Source organism: Poromitra crassiceps (assembly GCF_964638095.1).
Source record: "Poromitra crassiceps genome assembly, chromosome: 3".
Lineage (NCBI taxonomy): Eukaryota > Metazoa > Chordata > Actinopteri > Beryciformes > Melamphaidae > Poromitra > Poromitra crassiceps.
This window is the reverse complement of record NC_139625.1, coordinates 56,182,288-56,207,994: the sequence shown is the minus strand read 5'-3', so window position 1 is coordinate 56,207,994 and position 25,707 is coordinate 56,182,288. Positions and strand designations below refer to the sequence as shown.

The 25,707-nt window shown below is 42.4% G+C and overlaps 1 protein-coding gene across 1 annotated transcript in view; it reads right to left on the bottom strand.

Annotated features, from left to right (window-relative positions):
* The window catches only part of trak2 (trafficking protein, kinesin binding 2), a 49,300-nt gene that overhangs the window by 20,526 nt on the left and 3,067 nt on the right, over positions 1 to 25,707 (bottom strand). The window contains exons 2-3 of the mRNA XM_083634024.1: positions 16,102 to 16,325; positions 12,469 to 12,651 (exon numbers count right to left, since the gene is read on the bottom strand). Coding sequence (XP_083490150.1) covers positions 12,469 to 12,651; positions 16,102 to 16,159 — 241 coding nt within the window. The 5' untranslated portion in view covers positions 16,160 to 16,325. The remainder of the gene's footprint in view (positions 1 to 12,468; positions 12,652 to 16,101; positions 16,326 to 25,707) is intronic.

Here is a 25,707-nt window from a genome sequence, read left to right as displayed (position 1 = left end):
AGATTTTTGCTGTTGTCTATATATCTTTCAGCTGTAGTTGCTAGTGGTCTGAACATGAAGTAAGAGCTATTACACAGAGAAAGAGCCCAAACACACACTATAGTGTGCCACTACAAACAAGCTGTCCACAGTGGCAGAGCTAGGCTAGGCCATTCTTTCATCTGCTGCCACCTACAGTGCACATGCAAGGAGCAGATAGGGGCTCCAGGTCCACGGCTTCGGAGAGGGAGCACTAACACACACTCTGATCCCAGTTAAAGTGCACCTCTCTGGGCCATGCCGACAACTGAAGCCCCTCTCTCACACTGGAGCTACGGGAGAGCCGTACAGGCAGATAGGAAGAGAGAGAGACAGAGAGAGAGAAACAGACAGAGAGAGAAACAGAGAGAGAGTGAGAAACAGAGAGAGAGAGGGATACCTTTGGAGAGGCTCTGAGAGCCTGGGTGGGAATAGGAAGAGGGCTCCAAAGCAAGATACGCTAGAGAGAGAGAGAGAGAGAAGGAGAGGAGAAAAAAGTTAAGAGCGACCTGCTGGCTAAAGATGGATGGAATAAAGGGAGCAAGAGGGAAATGAAAGAAGGAAAGAATGAGCAAAGTGAAACGAGAGAGGGAGAGAAAGAGAGATGGGGGGGAAGGTGTAGGGCTGAAAGCTGAAGCTTGAGTGCATCCATTTCAAAAGAACCATTAGTTGGTTGAGAATCAAAGAATCTACTGAGCGATTAGTTTGGTCTGCTTTTAGCACCTGAGTGGGCGTTTTGCCATCCGCTGCACCGCTCCCCCTTCCTCCTGTTTGAAGAAGAGGAGCAACTCTAATCATTGAGCGTCCGGCTTTTACAAAGACGCCTCCATACATATAAAGAGCACATCTCAGCTAGAAACTGATTCAGTTCCAGCAGACAAGCACACATCAAAATATGCATGGATCAACACAAACAAATCCCTCTCTACAACCTTCTCTCCCGTTTCCTTTTCAGATTGTCCGCAATCGCACAGCGAGATGGCATTAGGTTTTATTAGGTTTCAATGTTTCCATCAAACGTGAATGATTCCCGTGGGGAAACTGAGACGCTGCAGCAACAGCAAATAATATGATTTAGTAAAGAAACAATGGGATGAGATCAGAATAGAGCAAATGAGTGGTATCAAACACAATGTAACCGACAAGTATAAGGTAGAAATGATGAATACAGAAGATCATATCACATAAAGCAGGTCTACAGAAGTCTATAGCCTTACACAAGCCGGACAATATAGCAACCAGTGTACACTGTAGCATTTGATAGCTGTAAACATCTACATGACCATCCTACAGTTTTTCCACATCATACTGGTCTGGGACTAATAATCGCCATTAGTGAAAACAAAACACAATATTATGCAAAGTCATCAGGATTATTATGACTTCATACTAAAGCCCAAAGGCTTCTGTTGTTTTCTGTCATGGATTCACTGTTTCATTATGTTACACATCTTTGGTGCAAAATGTTTATTTTATTTTGGAAATTTGGTGAAATGAATGAACTGATGGCAATAAAAGTACATAATAAAAGCAGCCTATTGTTCAGGAGGGACTACATGTAATAAGGAGTGAGTGGTGGAGAGCAGAGTAGGTCAGATGGATCAGTGGCGTCCAGTAATCTGAGGCCCACAGTGACCTCTGGATGTGGACGCTGCAAACCCCCCCCCCCCCCCCCCCACCACCCCCCACCACCCCCCCCACCCCCAACCTCCGACAAGCAGTGGTTAAAAATAACCCCTGCCCAAGAGGGCTATCTCTGTCATACACAGGAAGACAATACACGTGACATGCATATAATCCATCTCGTTACTGTACACCCTTTTACCCTCAAGCGCACAGTTATGCCCAATGTCGTTTGATCATATGCTACCTACCTACTAGGGATGGGCATTTCTAGCAAAAACACTATTCGAAATTCGCTGGCCAAATGCCAATTTAATTCGAAATTCGAAAATAAAATAAAAAATGTAAAAAAAAAAAAAAAATGTTTTTTTTTTTTTGTGTGTGTGAGTGAAATGTTGCATTGTCTCCCCTGATTCTAAGTCTACGGCTTTATTAATTAATATAAAAAGCTTCTGCTGTGGATTTTTAGCTCAAACAAGCATTGCACCACTGAAGTAAAGAACATGTTACATGACATTGACATTTTCGAAAATAAAAAACAGTTTTGACAATCATGAGTGGTTCATTAAATATTTAGTAGGCTCAGGTCTGAGTGCCAAAGGGGTGCCAAAGTCACCCCCTCTCCCTCTTCATGGGATTTCATCCGCCATTCATTTTTCCATAAACCTTGCTTAAAATGCTTATAAAAATTGTTTTACTTGCTCAAACCAAGCGATTTGACTATACTTAGAATCAGGGAAGACAATGCAACATTTCACTCAAATTTTTTTTTTTTTTTTTTTTTTTTCGAATTTCAATAATAAAAGTCGACCTTGATAATAACAACGATTATTCGAAAATTCGAAATTCGATGCCCATCCCTACTACCTACCGCACTCTTCCTCTACAAACTAAACCTCCAATGCCATCACAACGCAAACGTACAAAGAGGTGGGGTCTATACCTGCAGGAGGAAGTCAGTGAACTCCGTAAACAGAACAATCTGTCAGACTGTAACATTTAATCAGTTGCCAAATCCTATCATGTCATTTTGACATAACTTCGTACACACCGACAGCATTTTAAATCTGGGTGACTTATTAAGAAATGCTGTAGTCCTGGTTGGACCTTTGGCACCAATAAGCCCTGGCTGGATGGATGGATGGATGGACAGACAGACAGACAGATACACCCACATGTATTTGTTTGTTTTTAGGGCATTTTAAAAAGGGCCAATTTGGAAATGCAGCATTCAAACAAAGTCATCTTATTGCTTTTGCTTTGCTTACCTGCCGATTTGTGGACATTTTTCAGCCAAGACATTTTCTCCGCTTTCTACACAAGATGCAGTGGCATCGAGAAAATAAATATGTGTGAGAAGTTCCTCGAACAGGGTATATGCAGGAATCCTGAAGTTAAATCCAATACCTTTTACAACCTTTTTTAAGACTTTTTCAAGACCTCAACGCCACTTTTGTCACATCAGTGATAGAGGTCCCATCATGATACAATATTATATAGATTCTTTGGATGACGATATATTTGCTGATATCACAAAGTCTGCCACGATACGATTTTGATTCAATTCAGGGGTCTGCGATCAATATGCGACGATATCATAATGCTCATTTAACACCATCAGCACAATAGCTACAAAATGTAATGCCTCTCAAATGGCGATTAAGACTTTTTAAATACTTTTTAACACGTTCACTGCCAATGACGTGTTGATACGTCAAAAAAAATCCAACGGTTGACTGCCAATGACGTGTTAATACGTCAAAAAAAATTTGACGGTGGGATGTGCATCTAACCCTTTTACATCTTCTATATAAATATGGGAGCCACCGAACGTGTACAACCCATTCCACTGACCCACTAAGTGGCGACAGTGCTCTCCAGACTAGAAAAAGCAGAGCCAAAACTGCAGGGGAACGCGCGATGAAACCATTCTCATACTGTAAAATGGATTGGCGAAAACGCTTTCGTTTTCGCGCTGGTTGCTGGCGGTGGGGGATTGCAAATTTGCATAATAGATTATGGGTGCAACACACTTTGAAACACGCAGCATAAATAAGACCAGAATCGCAAAAGCTTCATCAAAGCTCTCAACCGAAACCCCAAGAAACGAGCGAGCCCATCCAGACTTGCCCAGCGGCCGCCAGCAGACAGGAGCAGCAGCAAAGCAGCAGCAAAGCAGCAGCAGAAACGAGCTTGTGACACGCCCGCTGCAGCCAAGAAGAACACACACGGAGGGAGGAGTTTGAAGGAGAGGGGTGTTTCCTGCTGTTATGGAGGAAATTACTGTTCAAAACTATTGTTTAGATGTCTGACGTCTTACTGATGCCAAAAATTAATGGTTAAAGTGACTGTTCTATCGAATTTCACAAAAAGCTATTTATCTTAGCTTAAATTTTCAGACGCTGAAACCATGCTGTATTCAAGTGCTAATGCCTACATAACTACTAACTCTACAAACTAACTCTTTTAGACAGAGAAAGCACACATTCTATTAGTTCTTTTGAGATATTTTGTGTTCACAAAATCTTAGCAGAAAAGAATCCTCGGGTCTTGAAAGATGAGCCAGAATCCTCAAAAAAACCCTCTGGCAGAAGCTACCTACAGTAAAAAAAAAACGGCTGGCAGTGAATGTGTTAAGAGCCTTAATTTTCCCTCGATAGATTTATCAACTTTTATAAAAATAGAATTATCCAAAAACTGTAATTGATTTGATTTAGCCACAACTAGTCAGTGTCTCTCACACTGAGCAAGCTTCGATGAGAAATGGTAGAAAAGTTGGATTGAAGTATTCCCTCTACTTTGAGCAAAATGATAGGAATAACATCAGACATCACTGCTGTTTACTTTGCCTGACCATATAATACAAGGTGAGTTATCCTGATTTGCAAGGGAAGGGAGGACACAGCTGACACATTTGTGTGGCTGCAACAAGTGTAACAAGTAACAATATTACTTTTGAAATGAGTACGGACTTTAATACAAATTAAAAAGGCTGTGATTCGTTTTTCCTCTATGGAAATATGAAAGTTGGGGTCAAAGGTCAAATTTTAAGGAGCAATACTTTACAGCACTAATACAGGACAAACAATTTTGCCAGTCATACCCATGTCAGGTCAGGCTATATTCCATGGTACTGTAGGTTTCAATGATTGATTGATTGTTTTTTAATTCTTATTCTTATTATTATTCATGTACTTTTTACAGTGCCCAGCCCAGTCCACATGGGCTTACAAGACACACAAAATGCAAAATACACAATACAACATAAACCAGCGCTTGTGTGGTACAACTAAATCACAAGCCAACATATTCCTGAAACAACAAAACAGATCATTACATCACTTCCTAAACAAAACCTTCTGCCTTTGCTCCTAGGCCTGGCAGATACAATCTCCTATGAAGAAGGTTCCTTTCTTAAAACACAACTCAAGTTTCTCATAATCATCCAACTCAAAAAGGTCAACATAAATACAGGACATTTTACTTCTTGCCATCTTTTCAACGAAGCACATAACCAGAACCAGAACCCTGGGAATCAAAACAGACTGCTTCCTTGCGTTTTTTGCTCCTGATGTTGCTTGTGACTGAGGGTGGATTGGACACATCTGATGTCAACTCTGGTGCTTCTGCTGCTTCCTAGACTAGAAACTATTCAAATCAATTATGGTCTGATGATACACTAAATCTGGTCCATGTGATCACGCTCTGACACTGACCATGCAATCACTTAGAAAACCACGACACCACTTCCACAATACAAAATGGAATATTCTAAAATTTGAGCTCAATTTCATCTGCTTAATTAAAATATGCACTTGCAATCATCCTACTGTATAAAAGACAATGCCTGCATCATCCTACTGTATAAAAGACAATGCCTGCATCATCCTACTGTATAAAAGACAATGCCTGCATCATCCTACTGTATAAAAGACAATGCCTGCATCATCCTACTGTATAAAATACAATGCCTGCATCATCCTACTGTATAAAAGACAAGTGTTCAAATATTTTCAGATGCTTAATCTGTCACCACTGTCTGAATCGTTAAAGTAAGTGACCAATAAGAATAGCAATCGCACGTCCCTTTTGGCTTTGGCCGGGTGGCTGGCATTACAATATTAACATGCCACGTCTGGGTCTGGCAGTGCTGCATCAGGCACCATTAATAGCCATGGTTTCCAGAAGCGGAGGAAATGCGCCACCGATCGGCTACCCGATGCCCCGAGAGTCCCTTACTGTACCCCCTCTCGCAGGCCACGGACCTCCAGGCCACAGCCAGGTCACACGTGCAACCACCATAAACACATACCAGAACAACATGGCACTTAGTAGAGCGCGCCGCATGCATACCTCCGCTGACGCTATGCAACTGTCTAGATATGGCAGTTCCACATCTGTTGAGTGGCCCGTCTACCACTAGACTATAAGAAAATAGCATGATGGTTATGTCTAAAGTAGACATGAGATATCCAGTGACCATGTTGTTTGATTGGACCAGTAATGCACGCGGAGCAGCAGAAATCCTCTGTGATCCGTGCAGGAACCCGCAGCGGATAGCCTGGTAAACCAGCCGGTCACGTGAACTCACATTTCATTTGGTTCTGCAGGACCGTCTGGCCTCAAGCCCTGGGAGGGCTTTAAGCAGAAACTGCCAATCAGCGACTGCGCTCAGTGCCCTGTGATTGACAGCGCAAGTTGGCCAATCAGGAACGCCACTAGCACTGCACTAACAAAACAATAATGGCCACCTCCCTGCCTGTCCGCCTCGAGGAGTAATGTCAATGTTCGTCTCGTTTAAACAGCCATAAAGTGCAGTTATTGCAGAAATAGACTCAATAACAACAATTAAACAAGTACAGGAGTATCGCCGCAACCGCAGAGATTCTCGGCAGAAAATATGTGTTTGCCATTCTCCCGAGTGGATTTGGGTTTGACTGGATCCAACGCTGATTGGCTGAAGGAGTTGTCTGTCAAGGCAAGTACACCCGCCCACTGCGATACACTGGGAGAAAGCTTGGGGCCAGACGGTCTCGCAGAACGAAATGAAATGTGAGTTCACCTGATCGGCTGGTTTACCAGGCTAATAGAGTGCCCCCTTTGCTTTCAAACTATTAATGTCAATTTTCAAAAACGAAGCTTATTGGACTTTAGGCTAAAATAATATTTTAAAAAAATAAGAAAAAAAAAAAGCTAAGCCACTTTTCTTCTACATCAGTGGTTCCCAAACTGGGGTACATGGAAGTACTACAGGGGGTACTTGAGAGAAAGGGGAAAATGGAAACGTGAGAATAAATCATTAAAATAAATGAAACATTAAAATGAATCTGTTCAGGAGGACTCAGGAGACACTAATTGCAATTCGTTCACTCCCTCTCTTATTTTGTAATGTTTATCTTCTTCAAAAGGTGGGTTATCATTCATTCATTGCATCATATGCTTTAGTTTTCTCTGGCAGGTTTCTAAGCAAAATGCTGTCGTCGGGTAAAGGGGGTACCGGTACTTGGATTCAGAACTCAGGGAAAAGGGGGTAGTGAAGCCAAAAAGGTTTAAGAACCACTGTTCTACATGTATGTGCAAGAGTGGGGGAAAGCCTTGATCTTGTACAGTCTTTGAGTCAACAGAAGTGAAGCAGCAGGTAGAGAGAGAAGAGAAGACAAACTTAGTTACAGCTCAAACTCAACAGCATTGGGCTTGTGGCAGTGTGTGTATTTTAGTGCACAACCTCAACATGACTTTGCTTCAGTTTTATGGGTCGGATGACATCAACAGAGGAGAAGTTAATGGACTGTCAAGAGAATGATGGGAAATACTGATGCACTCCTAACGCGAAACTCTGAGAATCAGGTCAGGGCGAGTCAAGTGTAAGAAATATTATTTCATCAACGCTTTTAACAAAACAGTTTTATTGCAACACGCGTGTGTATGACAAAGGAACGTAAGCCACATCTGACTGGTAACACTGATACCGCCCACTAGTTTGAATGTAAACAGAAACTCACTCAGACTTGCCCATTTCCTGTCCGTTAAGGCTTTCTCACACACACACACACACACACACACACACACACACACACACACACACACACCTTTGTCTCATTCTGAACGACCTTGCAGCAGTGACATGGTCTCTCTCTCTCTCTTTATTTCTATCTGTCTGTCTCTCTCACTCTCTTTTACACACACACATGCTGTACCACTACCAAGCACCATCTCAATGCTCAGGCTCACCTTCCATAGCGAAATGATCATAAAGCTCCTCATTGTGGAAGTTTAAAACCGGCATGGCACGATGACTCTCTCAGCCGTCCTTGTCCTTCTCCCTCTCTCCTCCTGTCTTCTTCCCCCCTCTCTCTCACTCTCTGTGTCTCTCTCGCTCTCTATCCCTCCCTCTGTCCCGTGACTCTGGCCCTGCACTCTCATTGCACTCAGCTGCTCTTAACTCTGGCCAGATCACTGGATTCCTCATGCTTTCTCACGCATGCACACGCGCGCGCACACACACACACACACACACACACACACACACGCACACACACACACACACACACACACACACACACACACACACACCATCTGCTGCCTGATATCACAGGCTTGACCAATCAGAGACAGACAGAGAGACACAGCTACAGAGTGTAGGCAGAGAGAGCGAGACAGAAAAAAAAAAAAGCTGGAGAAAGAGACTATCTTCAATATCTTTAAATTTTTTACCATTTTCCATTTTCAAAAATATCGATGTGATGTCAGGTTGTCCATCTTTGACCAGTTATACACTGGAATAAGACAAATACACCACCAAAGAGTTTTAGGGTGGATTTTCCCCATAGAACATCAAGGGAGCACATATAATAATAATAATAATAATAGATGGGGCTTCTATAGCGCTTTTCCATAGCTCAAAGACGTGTGATTTCTAACCCCACATAGGATAAGCAATAACCACGCCCTGTGGCGCCGGGATTGGCCAGGAGCATTGAACCTTGGGACTAAAGCACCTGGGGTTTTTCATCTTTTAAAATAAAGATGTTTAAAAAACTATTGCTTGTTACATTTTCAGTGCTGTACCTTTTCTCTGGGTAAGAATTGAGCTTGAAATTAACGATATGATACATTATATTATATGAGCTATGAACGTGAACACAACACTGTTTATATTATTGCATGATTTTGTACATTGTGTACATTGTGTAGATTACAATTATTATGCTTATTATTATTATTACTATGCTAAGGAAGGTAGGTGACCATAATTCATTTCTATGTCCGCTCTCGAAATCGCTGTCCGTTCTCAAGAGCTATTCAGTTGGTTCATGAAATCGCTGGGCTGCGTGGGGGGGGGGGGGGGGGGGGGGTGACGTTAGTGAACATATAACGACAGAGATGACACTAAACACTGAGTACTATGTGGGGGGGGCGATAGTGGTGAGACAAGACAATAGACAGAGACAGCACACAAGCAAGGATGGGGGGAGGGAGCAAAGGGACTAAGAGAAGGCGGTGGAAAAGAGATGGGTTTTGAGGCAGGAGTGGAAGACTGTGAGGGACTCTGAGGTTCTGATTTCTTGGGGAAGGGCGTTCCAGAGTCTGGGAGCTGCCCGAGAGAAAGCTCTGTCCCCAAAGCTGCGGAGTTTGGACTTGGGGGTGGAAAGGAGGTCGGCTGAGGAGGATCTGAGGGAACGGGAGGGTTGGTAGGGGGAGAGGAGGTCTGTGAGGTAAGGGGGGGGCAGTTGATGAAGGGCTTTGTAGGTGATGACCAGGATTTTGTAGTTGATGCGGTAGGAGATGGGAAGCCAGTGGAGTTCTTTGAGGACAGGGGTGATGTGGTGCCAGGATTTGGTGTGGGTGAGGAGTCGAGCTGCTGCGTTCTGAACCAGTTGGAGTCTGTTGATGAGGGTGGAGTTGATGCCGTGAAGGAGTGAGTTGCAATAGTCCAGGCGGGAGGAGATGAAGGCGTGAATGAGTGTTTCAGCAGTGGAGTGTGAGAGGGAGGGGCGAATTTTGACAATATTGCAGAGGTGGTAGAAGGAGGATTTGACGATTTGACGGATGTGGGGTTCAAGGGAAAGGGTGGGGTCGATGATGATGCCGAGATTGCGTGCCTGGGAGGAAGGGGAGACAGTGGTGTTATCGATGGTGAGGGTGGGGTTATTGGTTTTGGATAGAGTGGACTTGGAGCCGATGAGGAGGAGTTCTGTTTTATCACTGTTGAGTTGTAGGAAGTTTTCTTGCATCCAGGATTTAATGGCAGACAGGCAGGAGTTGATGTGGGAGAGGGGTGGGTTGTGGGGGAAGGTGGTGCTGAGGTAGATCTGGGTGTCGTCGGCATAACAGTGAAAGTCCAGGTTGAAGTGACGGAGGATCTGACCGAGGGGGAGGATGTAAGTGATGAACAGAAATGGACCGAGTACAGAACCTTGGGGGACACCATGTGAAACTATAGAGGGAGCAGAGGAGTGGTTGTGTAGGGAAATGAACTGAGAACGGTTGGAGAGGTAGGAGTGAATCCTATATACGGTGTTTCTTTTATAAAACAGTGCTGCTGGGGGGGGCGGGGTAGTTACTAGTTTTGGTTCCATATCCGTCAGTTTTCTTTACCCCAATGATTCTATTGTTGGTTGCCATGCTAAAAACTGTTTTTATTGGGATGCATTAGAATCACACCACCAATTCCAGGTTTTCAGTCAAAACATGATAAATCATTGCACTCTTAATGTGTATAAAAGAAGGCAGACACTTTCACAAATACCAAGTAATTGATTTTTCATTTGCAGCCATGACAGACTGATTACAGAATCATAGACTACAACAATCTGGACTTTTCATCACTAACATCTATAAAATAATCCCTCTACTTCTCCTCTCCACACAGACTATCTCTCTCTCTCAGATAGATTTAGGGAACACACACTACCTGAATTCTAATGGCAAAACAAAACAAAACAAACATGGAGGAGGTGGAGCATTTTTCTCTCTGTCTAGTGCTCAACACTCATTGGCCATTTGTCTCCCTTCAGATTTGCATGGAATGACCAGCTCACACTACAGGAGGACGTCAATACTTGTCCAGATGCGAGTCCTACAAATCAAACGTGTTTGAAATGACAGTAATGGTCCCAATCAGCCGTGTTGCCACCTCCTCCGGGCTATATACCGTAAATTCCGGACTAAAAGACGCACCGGTCTATAAGCCGCGGGACCAAAATTTACTATTTTTTTCTTCTATAAGCCGCACCGGTCTATAAGCCGCGGGTGTTTTGATGTTTAATTACCATATGAAAGGGTTTGTGCACAGAGAGGAATGTCGGGAAAGCGATGGCTGTTTGGGGAAGCTCCCATTTATTAACATTTCAACAAAACAAAACAAAAGTCAGGTCACTAATCCCCAGACAAAATCACACAACAATAGGCTATATGTGCAGCAAACCTGTAACCAGAGAAGTCAAGTCACTAATCCTCGTCTTCCTCTTCTTCCTGCGTACTGAAACCACCAAAGTCCTCATCTTCAGTGTCGGAAACGAACAGGTTCAGGGTGGCTTCGTCAACCACTCTCCTCTCTCCTTCATTGTCACTCAAAACCAACGAACTCCTCTTCATCACTGTCGGCATCGAACAGCCTCTGAAGCCTCTGACGGCCCTCAGCGCCAGCTGTGGCGGCGTCATTCTCTTCATCCCGCAGCAGTCCAGCGTTTTGGAACCCGTTGGTGATTGTGGATGTTTTCACACTCCTATAATATTCCGTGCTGAGACAGTTCCTCCTGCTGCACCGTCCAACGCCTCACCATTGACTCATCGATGCCCAGGTTACGCGCGGCTGCTCTGTTTCCCTCTTTTAATGCGAGATTGACTGCTTTCAACTTGAAAGCTGCCTCGTGTGAATTTCTGCGTACCTTCCCCATGGTAAGTGAGAGTGTTGCTTCTACTGCTCGTTCTCATGCTGTCGAGAACGAGCAAAGCTTTTTTTTGGTGAAAGAATCCTCCAGGGCGCTTCTTGTTAACAGTCCGAGTGAGTGGCAGGTCGAACGTCAAAGGCACTTCATCCATATTTATGATCTGCTCCGGTTCGATGGAATATTCCTTGATCTTCCTTTGTGTGAATTCGCCGAAGTTTGTGATTTTCTCCTGGTAGTCGGGGGAGGGAGTTGATGGCCGAGTGGCCGTTTGCTTACCGTAATTACCATATGTAAGTGGTCACGCACAGAGGGGATTGTCGGGATGGCTGTTTGAGGAAGCTCCCATTTACCGTATTACCGTAACATTTCAACAAAACAACATAACACAACACCACCGTTGTTTATTTTTACAGTGCACACAGTGTCCGCGGTGTGGTGAAAAGAGGGCAAGAGAGGAAATTAAAACAGAAGTGGATTTATAGTTAGAAAGAGTGCTAAAAAAGAGAGATTTTATTTGTATTTTTTTTTTTTTTTCTGAAAAAATCCATAGATAAGACGCACCGTTATATAAGCCGCAGGGGCCAAAAAACGGGAAAAAAGCCGCGGCTTATAGTCCGGAATTTACGGTAATCACATCGACAGAGCAGCCAGACTTCTGTGCTGGGGTCTGGCAGCTACCCCAAAGCCCAAGATGACATCATCAAATGTCTTCTTTTGTCCTGACCAACAGTCCACAATCCAAAGATAATCAGTTTACTGTCATAGAAGACTAAAGAAAACAGAAAATATTCACATAAAAAAAAATCCCTAAGAATTAGTCTTGAACGATTATAAAAAATAGTTGATTTAATTTTCTGTCGATAGAATAATCGATTAATCATTGGAGCTCTAATCATATCAAAACCCACATCATTTACATCAGACACATGCTTACTCATGTAGCGGAAGGTCTCCTCGGCCAGCATGGGGGAGATGGCGTCGTGGGGCCCGGGGCCTTCGTCTGGAGAGCAGCTGGGGGACAGCACCCAGTCCTGACTGTCTGACAGGTAGACCGAGCCCGAGCCCCCCGAGCCCAGCGAGGAGCCGCGCTGCTTCATGCTGCTCCCCAGGCCCTCATCTGGAGACAGACAGAGAGAGAAACCCTTTCACTGTCCCATAGACATCTCTCTTTACTCTCCCAACAGCTATTCACCTTAGTTCATCTCTAAATGACTGCAACCACCGACAATTAGTCTGATTATATTACGGGCTGATACATTATTCAAGCAGGAAGTAATGACTTCACTGTATAATGTAATAACCAGCCATTAATACTATCATTTGCTACTAATCTTCTCAAAACAGTACTTACATTACTGACTTATTATCAAATATCGTTTTATTACATATTTCTCAATCTCTTGGTCATTTATTCATCAGTTGGCAGAGGCTATAATCATCTCATCATGTATCACAAACATAATATAAACAGGTAAATGCATGATGAGGTATGATGTTCTTGTTTGAGACTGTGCGGCCCTGGTGAGATGAAGGAAGTGATCTCAGTGTTCTCTCCTTCAAAGTCTAAAGAAGTCAAACTGTTCTTGAAGAGCATGTCAACATATGGGAAATTAAGAATATGTTGCATTATATATATATATTTAGAACACGGCTCTCTTGAATACTCGATTCTGATTGGTCAATCAACAAGATTCACCGGTCATTATTTCTCGACAACTGACCGCTGCTCTGCCACACCTGGATTAATCTGTTGATAAGAGCCTTTTGTCAGCAAACACTACTAATTAGGCCAACCAGTTGCAGCTGTGGTGTCTTGTGTGCCAATTACAAATGAAACCGCTTTGTCGTTGAAAACGCTATTAAAAAATCTATTTGAATAATTATTTTTGTCAGATTATTGAATGATTTAGTTGTAGGCCGTGTGCTAAGCGGGATAATGTATAGTGAGCCGGTGATTACTGGAAATAATGACCTTCAGGTGAATGATTAAGCCCTCCGCTGCGCGGCGGGCTCAATCATTCACCTGTCGGTCATTATTTCGCCAGTAATCACCGGCTCACAATACATTATCCCTTACATATATATATATATATATATATATATATATATATATATATATATATATATATATATATATATATTAGGGCTGTCAGCGTTAACGCGTTAATCGCGCATTAACTCAAATTCCTTTTAACGCCACAATTTTTTTTTACCGCATGCACTTTCTTTGAAGTTTGAGCCTTGGTCCGACCCATAGTTTGGGAAATCAGGAAGCAGTAACGTTGATAGCAAGCAGAAACAAAGCTCCGTGAGCAGAAAAGGAGGAAGAAAATGGGTATATTGGCAAGTTCAGCTTCAAATTGAGAAAGATGTCCTGCATTTTGGGTGAGAGAGAGAGAGGGAGCGCGTCAGCTCTCCCCGTCTGTCTCGTCTCTCACCGTGGCAGAGAGAGTGAGAGACAGACGGAGAACGGGGGGGGGGAGGCAGAGAGGGAGAGAGAGAGGCAGAGAAAGCAAGCGAGACAGACAGACAGGCAGTGAGAGAGGGAGGGCGAGCAGACCAGAGAGAGAGACCGACGGAGAACGGGAACGCGAGAGAGAGATACCGAGAGAGAAAGCGAGAAAGAGAGAGGGGGGAGAGAGCATGCACGCAGCTTCTCCTGTCTGTGGCTCGAGAGATGTAGAGGATAGCACCAATTAACTTCACAGTGCAGCCTGAGAGATGTGTATTCCCAGTAACTAGTAGCAATAATAACAATATTACCAATGGCCAAATACTTACCCATACTAATGATAAAAGCTACCCATATTAATACAACAGTGCATCTTTGCACAAAGCTCTCAGGTTTAAGGTAGCCTACCTCGGTTTAAGGTAGATTTAGAACAGATTAAAAAAATGTGATTAATTTGCGATTAATCGCGATTAAATATTTTAATCGATTGACAGCCCTAATATATATATATATACTGTATATATTATATATATATATATATATATTTTTATTCTACAGAAAATGTCCAAAATGATGACAGTCCTTTTATTGTCTGGTGATCCAGGTATTTATGGACGAGATGTAAAAGGCAAATGAAGCCCAAACATTGCGTTATTGCACAATTCTTGCACAGTATATGTGATTCAATCACAAGCTATACAAATACTACAAATATGAGCATTGAAAAGTCCTGTCAACTGACAGACACACTGGACACAGAATGAATGGATGTTAACAGTGATGAATTCATAATTGAAATGAATGGACATTAATGTAGATCTGCTCAGAAGGGCACTGATGATGATGCATTTAACTGTGTGTGTACGCGTGCGCGCACGTGTGTGTGTGTGTGTGTGTGTGTGTGTGTATTCCTTTGGCTCAATGTCCTTCCGCCTGAGCAAATATGTAGTTTACTGGGACAGACAGAGCTAACTATAGTACCAGGCTTCAAGATATAGCCACCAAGGTTGGTACACAACATAATGTACACTGGGGCAGCATGAGATATCATTTGAATATGTCTATGCACCTTTCTGGTTTTATGCCTCTCCATTACCTTTTGAAGTAATTCAAAACTTTTAGTAAACTCGACAATTCAATTCCTCAATACTAATTGATACATAGCACACCTAGGGCTGGGGGATATGGACAATCAAATATTATATTTTTGACCAAATACTTATCGATCATAAATCGATATTGCAACAATATTGTAGGGATGACTATTGGTGCTTTCACAATATATTTTTACACAATGAGATTTTTGAGAAATAATCATCAGTAATGTGAATATAATGACTAAGTGGGTAAAGGCAAATAATAAAACAGCTCGAACAGTCTGATAAGTTCATATAATTAGCATCACTTTACTGTAATGCAGCCTTTAAAACCAGGAAAAGACAACACTTATACTATACAATATTACTATAAAAGAAACACTTATGCCATATCACAATACTACTATCCCAACATCTAAGACGATATCTAGTCTCATATCACGATATATCGATAGGTATTGCTCAGCCCTACCTTAAACTAACCATCCTATTCCCTCTGGCAGTCTAGAAATAGAGAAATATTTAATAAAACTATGACATAATAACAGGTCAGTGATGTAAGTACTGTTTTGAGATATAAATCACCATATTACAATATTCAAAATCTAAGACGATATATCTAGTCTCATATCACAATATCGATATAATATTGTATTGCCCAACCCTAAACACAGCACCACCATCATACCTGTGTCAGTGCCTAAACACACCACCACCATCATACCTGTGTCAGTGCCTAAACACACCAGCACCATCATACCTGTGTCAGTGCCTAAACACACCAGCACCATTATACCGGTGTCAGTGCCACTGCCTAAACACACCAGCACCATCATACCTGTGTCAGTGCATAAACACACCACCACCATCATACCTGTGTCAGTGCCTAAACACACCAGCACCATCATACCTGTGTCAGTGCCTAAACACACCAGCACCATCATACCTGTGTCAGTGCCTAAACACAGCACCACCATCATACCTGTGTCAGTGCCTAAACACAGCACCACCATCATACCTGTGTCAGTGCTCGACTCATTCTTCTCCACCGCCCGCCGGGGTTTCACTTCAAACATGTCCTGTCCACAGAGTGGGTGGGGCTCCCCACTCACTCACTCACTCGCACACACACGCCACCCGACAGGAAGAATGCTGCGTCATCACATCCTGTTGACCCGCCGGTGGGCGGTGCGGTGTGGCTGGCTGCACTGGACAAACACCCACACACACATACACCTTTACCTGCAACAAAGGAGACACAACAAGTGTTAGTTTGGATGCCAAAGATGTTCTTTTGCTAATGGATGCTGAGTTGAGGGTGGAAAAATTTAACCAAAACAGGAGATTGAGAACAAAACTGATATTGGTGGTAGTTGTCAATAGAGAGGCAAAGTGAACGTCACTTCCTCCTTCAGCACTGTACCAGAGATTTTCATCTGCGATTTATTTTCCCATAGACATTTCGTAAAATGTTTATAAAAAGAGTTTTACTGGTTCAAACAAACGGTTCAGCTAATGCTATAATCGGGAGAGACCATAGAACATTTCACTCGGCCCAAGATTAAAAAAAAAAAACATCGAAAAAATATTTTCTTCAAAACAGTTTTGGTCCGAGTGAAATGGTATGCGATGTCTCCTGTTTCTGAATATATTTGTACCATTTGTTTTGAACCAGTAAAACTCTTTGGTAACGCTTTAGAATACAGCCCGCAAATAAGCATGTAGTTATAGTATAACAACGGGGTACCAGGAGTGTAGTTATAGTATAACTACGGGGTATAAGGAGTGAATTAATACTTTAACTAGAGGGTAACAAGATCTGTACTTATAGTATAACTACAGGTACCAGGAGTGTAGTTATAGTATAACTACGGGGTATAAGGGATCAGTTGGGATCAGTTGCCCTGTCCTTTTTGTTGTTTATATAAATGATTTACCATGTGTGATACAATCTGATGTATACCTCTTTGCTGACGACACGAAAATATTCCGAATCATAGTTGGGGACTCAGATATAGACCATCTTCAAGCAGATCTACACAGCATGAGTAAATGGTGTGACACCTGGTTACTAAAATTGAATCAGACAAATGCAAACAGTTACATATTGGGAAATCAAGTGCAGAGGTTTCAAACTACACTGTTGGGGATCTGGGGATCCAACAAGTGGAGGAGGAGAGGGATATAGGAGTTGTAGTTGACAGCTCACTTGAATTTCAAACACATATATTGGAGAAAATAAAAAAAGCTAACTCTATGTTGGCGATCATTAAAAGAACCTTTTTGCATTTAAGTAAGGATTTATTTTTACCCCTGTATAAATCTTTGGTGAGATCTCAGCTTGAATATGCAAGTTCTGTGTGGTCTCCTTATAAAGTGAAATACATAGAAAAAATCGAGAAGGTACAGCGAAGAGCAACCAAACTGATTCCAGGGCTGGATGAGAAATCATACGAAGAGAGGTTAAGATATTTACAATTACCAACTCTAGTATACAGGAGACATAGAGGCGATATGATCGAGGTATACAAACTTGTTCATAAAATATATGATTTCACAGCCGAGCCTATTATCCATTTTTGGAACAATAAATATGTGTTAAGAGGGAATTCCCTGAAGCTATTTCCAACAAACTGTCGCTCTGAAAGGAGGAAAAACTTTTTTACAGTTCGTGCTGTAAGAGAATGGAATGAACTTCCAGACGAGGTGGTGCAGGCCCCTTCAGTTAACACGTTCAAAAACAGATTAGATAAACACTGGTTAACAAAGGATTTCTTGTATAACTATAGGGCAGGCTGTTGACCACGTATTTGGCTCTGGTACTTTGTTTTAATGTATGTTATATGTTGTTGTGTTGTTTTGTTTTTTAACTGTATATTACAACGTGACTTCTTTTTATTATTGTACTGAGTGTGAGTTTGGTGTAGAGGACTATAGTCCTGTACCAGAAACTTTCAATAAACTTCAATAAACTATAAGGAGTGAATTAATACTTTAACTAGAGGGTAACAAGATCTCCTTAAACCCCGTAGTTATACTATAACTACACTCCTTAAACCCCGTAGTTATACTATAACTACACTCCTTGTACCCCGTAGTTATACTATAACTACACTCCTTGTACCCCATAGTTATACTATAACTACACTCCTTGTACCCCGTAGTTATACTATAACTACACTCCTTAAACCCGTAGTTATACTATAACTACACTCCTTAAACCCCGTAGTTATACTATAACTACACTCCTTGTACCCCGTAGTTATACTATAACTACACTCCTTGTACCCCGTAGTTATACTATAACTACACTCCTTGTACCCTGTAGTTATACTATAACTACACTCCTTAAACCCCGTAGTTATACTATAACTACCCTCCTTAAACCCCGTAGTTATACTATAACTACACTCCTTGTACCCCGTAGTTATACTATAACTACACTCCTTAAACCCCGTAGTTATACTATAACTACACTCCTTGTACCCCCATAGTTATCCTATAACTACACTCCTTAAACCCTGTAGTTACCCTGTAAGTACAGTGTGGTACCCCGTAATTAGCCTATAAGTACAAAATTGGTCCCCTGCTTCAGAATACAGCCCGCGACCCCGTAGTTAGACTATAAGTACAGATCTTGTTACCCTCTAGTTAAAGTATTTTTTCACTCCTTAAACCCTGTAGTTATACTATAACTACACTCCTTGTACCCCGTAGTTATACTATAACTACACTCCTTAAACCCCGTAGTTATACTATAACTACAATCCTTAAACCCCGTAGTTATACTATAACTACACTCCTTAAACCCCATAGTTATACTATAACTACACTCCTTGTACCCCGTAGTTGTACTATAACTACACTCCTTAAACCCCGTAGTTACCCTGTAAGTACAGTGTGGTACCCCGTAATTAACCTATAAGTACAAAATTGGTCCCCTGCTTCATAATACAGCCCGCGACCCCGTAGTTAGACTATAAGTACAGATCTTGTTACCCTCTAGTTAAAGTATTAATTCACTCCTTATACCCCGTAGTTATAATATAATAACTACACTCCTGGTACCCGTAGTTATACTATAAGTACAGATCTTGTTGCCCTCTAGTTAAAGTATTAATTCACTCCTTATACCCTGTAGTTATACTATAACTACACTCCTGGTACCCCGTCGTTATACTATAACTACATGCTTATTTGCGGGCTGTATTCTAAAGCGTTACCAACTCTTTTTATAAGCATTTTACAAAATGTCTATGGGAAAATAAATGGCGGATGAAAATCTCTGGTACAGTGCTGAAGCAGGAAGTGACGTTCCACTTTGGCTCTCTATGGGGGGGGGGGGGGGTTAAAATTGCAATTTAATTCATACAAATGCCGTTGGTTTTCTTTCACCAGCAGTATCTGCAGTAGACCGCCAACAATCTCCCTCTCCTTCCCACTCAGTCGTTCTTTTTGACATTTAAGCCCAGAGGGTTCCTCCCACACTAGTACCCCTTGCTGGACATTTTAACCATCCATTGCCTGGCTACTTCCTGCTGGCCTGGGTTTGATTGATCTCAGCTGCCAACATTCATTCATTATTTTCATTCAACCTGTATTTAAATCTTGGGAGACACATTGAGGAATAAGGATCAGTGTTTCCCCTAGATTTGTTGCTTTTTTGCGGGAGGGGGGGATGATTGGACTGCATGAAGCAGGTGCAAATACATTTGGAAAATAACATAACTAAACATATTTTGATTCTTTCAGGGGGGTTGGGGGGTCCCGTTGGGGAGAAGGGGGTAGGGGAAACACTGAGGATGGTATTCCTCATTTACATGGTGCCGAGAATTACAACGAGCGATTCAAATCATTACTGTCTATATCTAAATAAATGTAAAATAGGATATTATAAAAAGAGACACATGTCATACATACACCATCCACAGAAGCTTGGAGGCATACATGCAAATAAACACAACACAGTACTACAAACACAATCAAAGTGGAATATAAAGAACAGGCCGGCCTATATGTCAACAGGCTATTACAAATGATGACATGAGATATAAGACCACTAAACAGACTCACGGGTATATTCGGCGTTTCAAGTTTTCACAAATTATTCCAAGCCTAAGGAGCACAGCAGCTAAAAGCAGTTTTTCAAAGTAAGTTGTTAGAAGAATGAGTAGGGCACAGGGCTCCAGATTAAGAGCTTTGAATAAGGAGGTAATCTCCAAATTAGGGATGCACCGATTGCCATTTTCTTGGCCGATTCCGATTTCCGATTTTTGAATAGTCTGACTTGCCGATACCGATTTTTGCCGATTCCGATTTTTTTTTCTAAAAACAACAATTGACAGCTTACACAAACGTTTTTGTAACTTTGTTTAAAAATTAAGATTCATAGAACAATTCTTACATCTAATGGGGATCCAAATAAACAAATAAACAATTCTTATCATTTGCATGAAGTAGGACCTTCTCACTCAAACACATCTCAAAATAAAAGTGTTCCAGGTTAGGCTACTGGACAGAGCTTTTTTGTGCAAATACAATGAATACAAAAATTAAATTAAATCCAATAGCCTATATCCCACAGCTATCATGCATTTACTTTTCCAAAAGAAAACAGGTGCAACAGAACATCAAAATGATCCATGGACAAGGAGTTTATAGACTGGCTCCAGACCAGTCCTCTTGAGTAGAGGGGAAATGAGTTTATGAGTTACAGTAACGATCTTCAGTCTGAATATCAGGCGGAGTTTACACACAGTCCGAAGTTTGGTATGCGTATTTTTATCTGCCATCCGAAAAAATATCGTCACGCACAGAAAACGTTGCACACTTGTGAGTCCGATGCATTTTTATTATTATGTCCGTCGTTCTCATGTCGTTCTATTTGCAATACGAAACAAATAGTCTCTCCTGTATCCACGTCACGTTACAACATGACTTGACAGGCTGAGGCAGCAGCGCTGATGTGGAATGGAAAAGCAGGTCGGGGAATGGTTATCATACTGGACACAATGCTCGCGTTCACCTCGCCAAGCCGGCTGTGCGCGGTGGCGGGTTGCTGGAGCACCGCTTCCCGGGGAGAGAGAGCAGAGAGAGAGGGGCCAGTGAGGTGAAGCGAGCCGCTCTGACTGGACTCCAGCCGAGTGGGACTCGGCCGCATCTCTGTCTCCACGGCTTATTTTCGACTTGCATGTGTGACAAACTGTGAGCTTTGTCTACTTCACTGACGGTGAAAAAAATCCACAACGAGGAAGGTATGCTGGCGTGTGTGGTGTGGTGGCTGGGTGCCTGTCTCGGTGCTTTGGGGTGCGCGCACGTCATGTGAAAATCGGCTCACAGAATCGGCTATTTAGAGTGACCGGAACAGATCACCGATCGAGGCCGATCACGTGAAAATCGGCCATTTCCGGTCACGTGCCGATCGATCGGTGCATCCCTACTCCAAATCTGAGCTGTAGAGATAATATATGTGCCAGACAGCGCTCGATGCTCGTCCTGCTTCACAGGTAGCGAAGGTCAGTCTGCATTTCTCTACGAAACACAATGACGCTTTCCATAAGGCGGCGCTTCCCAACATTTTCCCACTCATCATGGCCCACTCGCCAAATCTGAAAAATGTTTGCCGGCCCACATCCCACTGACCATAAACAATACGGAGGCCAAATAATGCCTTCTCAGTCAGAGCACTTTTTATTTTGACGATGAAAGCAGCTGTCCATCAGCACCACACAGAAATCAGAAACTAAAAGTGATGGGATGTCTGCAATAGTTTAATTAACAAAATAATTGATTACAAATGAAATAACTGTATCATTAAACAATGGATAAATCCATTCTAATCATAATAATAATAATAATTTATATATTTTTCCCCCACTAAGATCGTAATGTTTTGCAAATGATTTGGCGGCCCACTTGCAATACATTCGCGGTCCACCAGTGGGCCCCGGCCCACAGGTTGTGAATGACTGCCATAAGGATCACCAGTGATCAAATGACATTTCTATAGATTCCATCACCGTAGTCAAGATAGAACAGCTTCCACAATCCTCTTTCTGCAGAACACTCGGACGTACAGTAGTATGGTCTCATTCTATATCAAAGAAAAGCCAAGTTTCTGTCTCTTTCTTTTTGACAAGACTGTCAATATCATATTTAAATTACAGTTTATCATCGAGCCAAATTCAAAGTTATTTTTTGTACTCATTGACTCTCTCAGTCATGGCATCCCCGTTCACGGTGGAGATGAGGTTATTATAATCAATGTTTCTGGCTCTAGAAAAAAAAAAAACATTTTTATGGACTGAATATGGACTGAAATGGAATTAAAGCCGTTGGCTGAAGGCTTGTGCAGGATGCATGATCGACTGCATCAAAAGCAATGACGCATAAAAGTCTATTATCCGGAGCAGAGTAGACACAATGCTACTTAAAACTAGTGAAGTGGCAGTCATATGATCATATGATTATTATTAGCAAAACCAAGGATTTCTACTATTGTCTCTACCCCAGCCAGATTCTACGGTATGAATGAAGGCAGATTTTGAGGCTTTTGTGCTGTCAACCATATTGACAAAACAACACTAAGGCCATGTTCACATTACAGGCAAATCCGATTTGCTGCTAAAGTCATTAATCATCATCATTATCTTGATTGGTTTCCCAAATCTGATTTGGGAGTGTGTCCGCACTGCCACAAATCTGATTTGGGCAAGTGTTCAAGACGGATCTGTGTGTCCAGATACAATGAGCCAATATACAATGTTTCTGGTAGGGATGCACGATATATCGGCAATCATATCGGTATCGGCCGATGTTGGTAATTTTTTAACATATCGGTCATATCGGTATCGGTCAGATGTTGCAATGTTAATATCGGTTATCATTATCAGCTAAATTCTTCACATTGATATGAAATAATGCAGTAAATCTATGATTTATGGGCTTTTCCAAAGGCTTTGCAAGTAAAGAAATGCATAACTTTTTCAAATTCAGTGTTAACATGTGTTTTTCAGTATGTACAAAATGTGATGATCATAAAAATTTGGTTTTATACAGATCATATCGACATCGGTAAATATCGGTTATCGGCCATAACAGCAATGTTAATATCGGTTATCGGCATCGGCCAAAATTTTCATATCGGTGCATCCCTAGTTTCTCTGTCTGCTTTCTGCTCTTCAAGTCCCCACCCCCTGCAAAAGACACTCTCAAATCTGATTTGGGTGATCAGCGCGTCCACACTGAAGTCACATCAGTCGAAAGCAGATTGGAAACTACCTCCATATGTGGTTTGGGACAAGTGACACAAATCAGACTTGGAGCGTCCAGACTCACAAAACCAATCTGGATAGAATCATTAAAAGGTCATTAAAGTTCACAAATCGGATTTGGCCTCCTACTCTGAACATGGCCTAACAGCCTAGGAGCAAGATGCAGGCCAGCTGCTGTAACTCCACTAAGCCTAGAAGCAAGATGCAGGCCAGCTGCTGTAACTCCACTAACAGCCTAGAAGCAAGATGCAGGCCAGCTGCTGTAACTCCACTAACAGCCTAGGAGCAAGATGCAGGCCAGCTGCTGTAACTCCACTAACAGCCTAGAAGCAAGATGCAGGCCAGCTGCTGTAACTCCACTAACAGCCTAGGAGCAAGATGCAGGCCAGCTGCTGTAACTCCACTAACAGCCTAGAAGCAAGATGCAGGCCAGCTGCTGTAACTCCACTAACAGCCTAGGAGCAAGATGCAGGCCAGCTGCTGTAACTCCACTAACAGCCTAGAAGCAAGATGCAGGCCAGCTGCTGTAACTCCACTAACAGCCTAGGAGCAAGATGCAGGCCAGCTGCTGTAATTCCACTCACAGACTAGGAGCAAGATGCAGGCCAGCTGCTGTAACTCCACTAACAGCCTAGGAGCAAGATGCAGGCCAGCTGCTGTAACTCCACTAACAGCCTAGAAGCAAGATGCAGGCCAGCTGCTGTAACTCCACTAACAGCCTAGAAGCAAGATGCAGGCCAGCTGCTGTAACTCCACTAACAGCCTAGGAGCAAGATGCAGGCCAGCTGCTGTAACTCCACTAACAGCCTAGAAGCAAGATGCAGGCCAGCTGCTGTAACTCCACTAACAGCCTAGAAGCAAGATGCAGGCCAGCTGCTGTAACTCCACTAACAGCCTAGAAGCAAGATGCAGGCCAGCTGCTGTAACTCCACTAACAGCCTAGGAGCAAGATGCAGGCCAGCTGCTGTAACTCCACTAACAGCCTAGGAGCAAGATGCAGGCCAGCTGCTGTAACTCCCATGCATTTTCATTTCCATGTTGTGTGCCACATAGTGTTTTAGGCGAGGGCTGAGGGGAAAGACGGAGCCCTCCACAAAGTCCACATCCTGTTGTAACACTCTAGGGCAGTGATTCCCAACCTGTGGTCCGCGGCCCCCTGGTGGGCCGCGAAGGTATTGCAAGTGGGCCGCCAAATCTTTTCCAAAAAAGTATGATTTTTGAAAAAAAAAAAAAAAAAAAAAAAAAAAATTCAATTTTTTTTTTTTAAAGATTTTGAAAAATCATACTTGAAAAAGTATGATTTTTGTTTCTTTGATGTTATTGCTTTTGCTTGAATTGAAGTTTCATCTTTACATCATCTTTATATTGGGTTTGTGTTTATTTGTAACCCTATCGATTTAATGGGCTTTCTTCTGATATTTGGATTTTGTTTGGATCTGATATTGGATGTCAAATTGTTATGAGAATGCATTTTTCCATTGTTGAAGGATACCGTTATTTATTAATCATTTGTTAATTAGCCTGTTACAGACAGCCCCTTGCTTGTCATTTCTGACATCTGTGTGGTGCTGATGGACAGCTCCTTGAATGATTGGTGTGTGTGTGTGTGTGTGTGTGTGTGTGTGTGTGTGTGTGTCTGTGTGTGTGTGTGTGCGTGTGTGTGTGTATGTGTGTGTGTGTGTGTGGACAGCTCCTTGAAAACTGTAATACTGAAGGTGTTGCAACATGTTACAGGTGCTGTGTTAGTGACTGTGGAGCTTCCAACATGTTTCTCCTGTATTCAGTTCAGTCCTTTATGTTCAATTTTCAATAAAAAAGTGCTCTGAGAACGCATTATATGGCCTTTGTATTTATGGGGTCGGAGGTGGGCCGCGAACATTTTTGAGACATAAAAGTGGGCCCTGAGTTGGAAAAGGTTGGGAACCACTGCTCTAGGGACTTAAAGGGATGACTGGAGGAGGGAGGTGGGATGTGCCTTCTTAAAGGGATGAGCTCCCACTCGAGGAATGGGACAGAGAAACATTTGACCAGTGCAGGATATGTGCTGTTTGAGACAATGGAAGCTAGCGAGGTGGCAATCTGTGAGATTCTTGGATTTTTATTTTTGTCCAGTACTGATGTCCTTTTCCTCAGATTTGCTATTGATGCAGTTTGAGTTTCTGTAGGTGGCGCTCTTTTCTTTGTCTGTTCAGCCATGGTGGCCATCACTGCTCATATTAATGTTCTGGTCGTCATCTTCCTTTATTTATACCAAGCAGTGTTTCCCCTACCATTCTACAGGCCTGGTGGGCCCGCCAGGCCAACGGCACCCCTGCCAGGCCAGAATTTTTTTTGTCAAAATAATAATAATA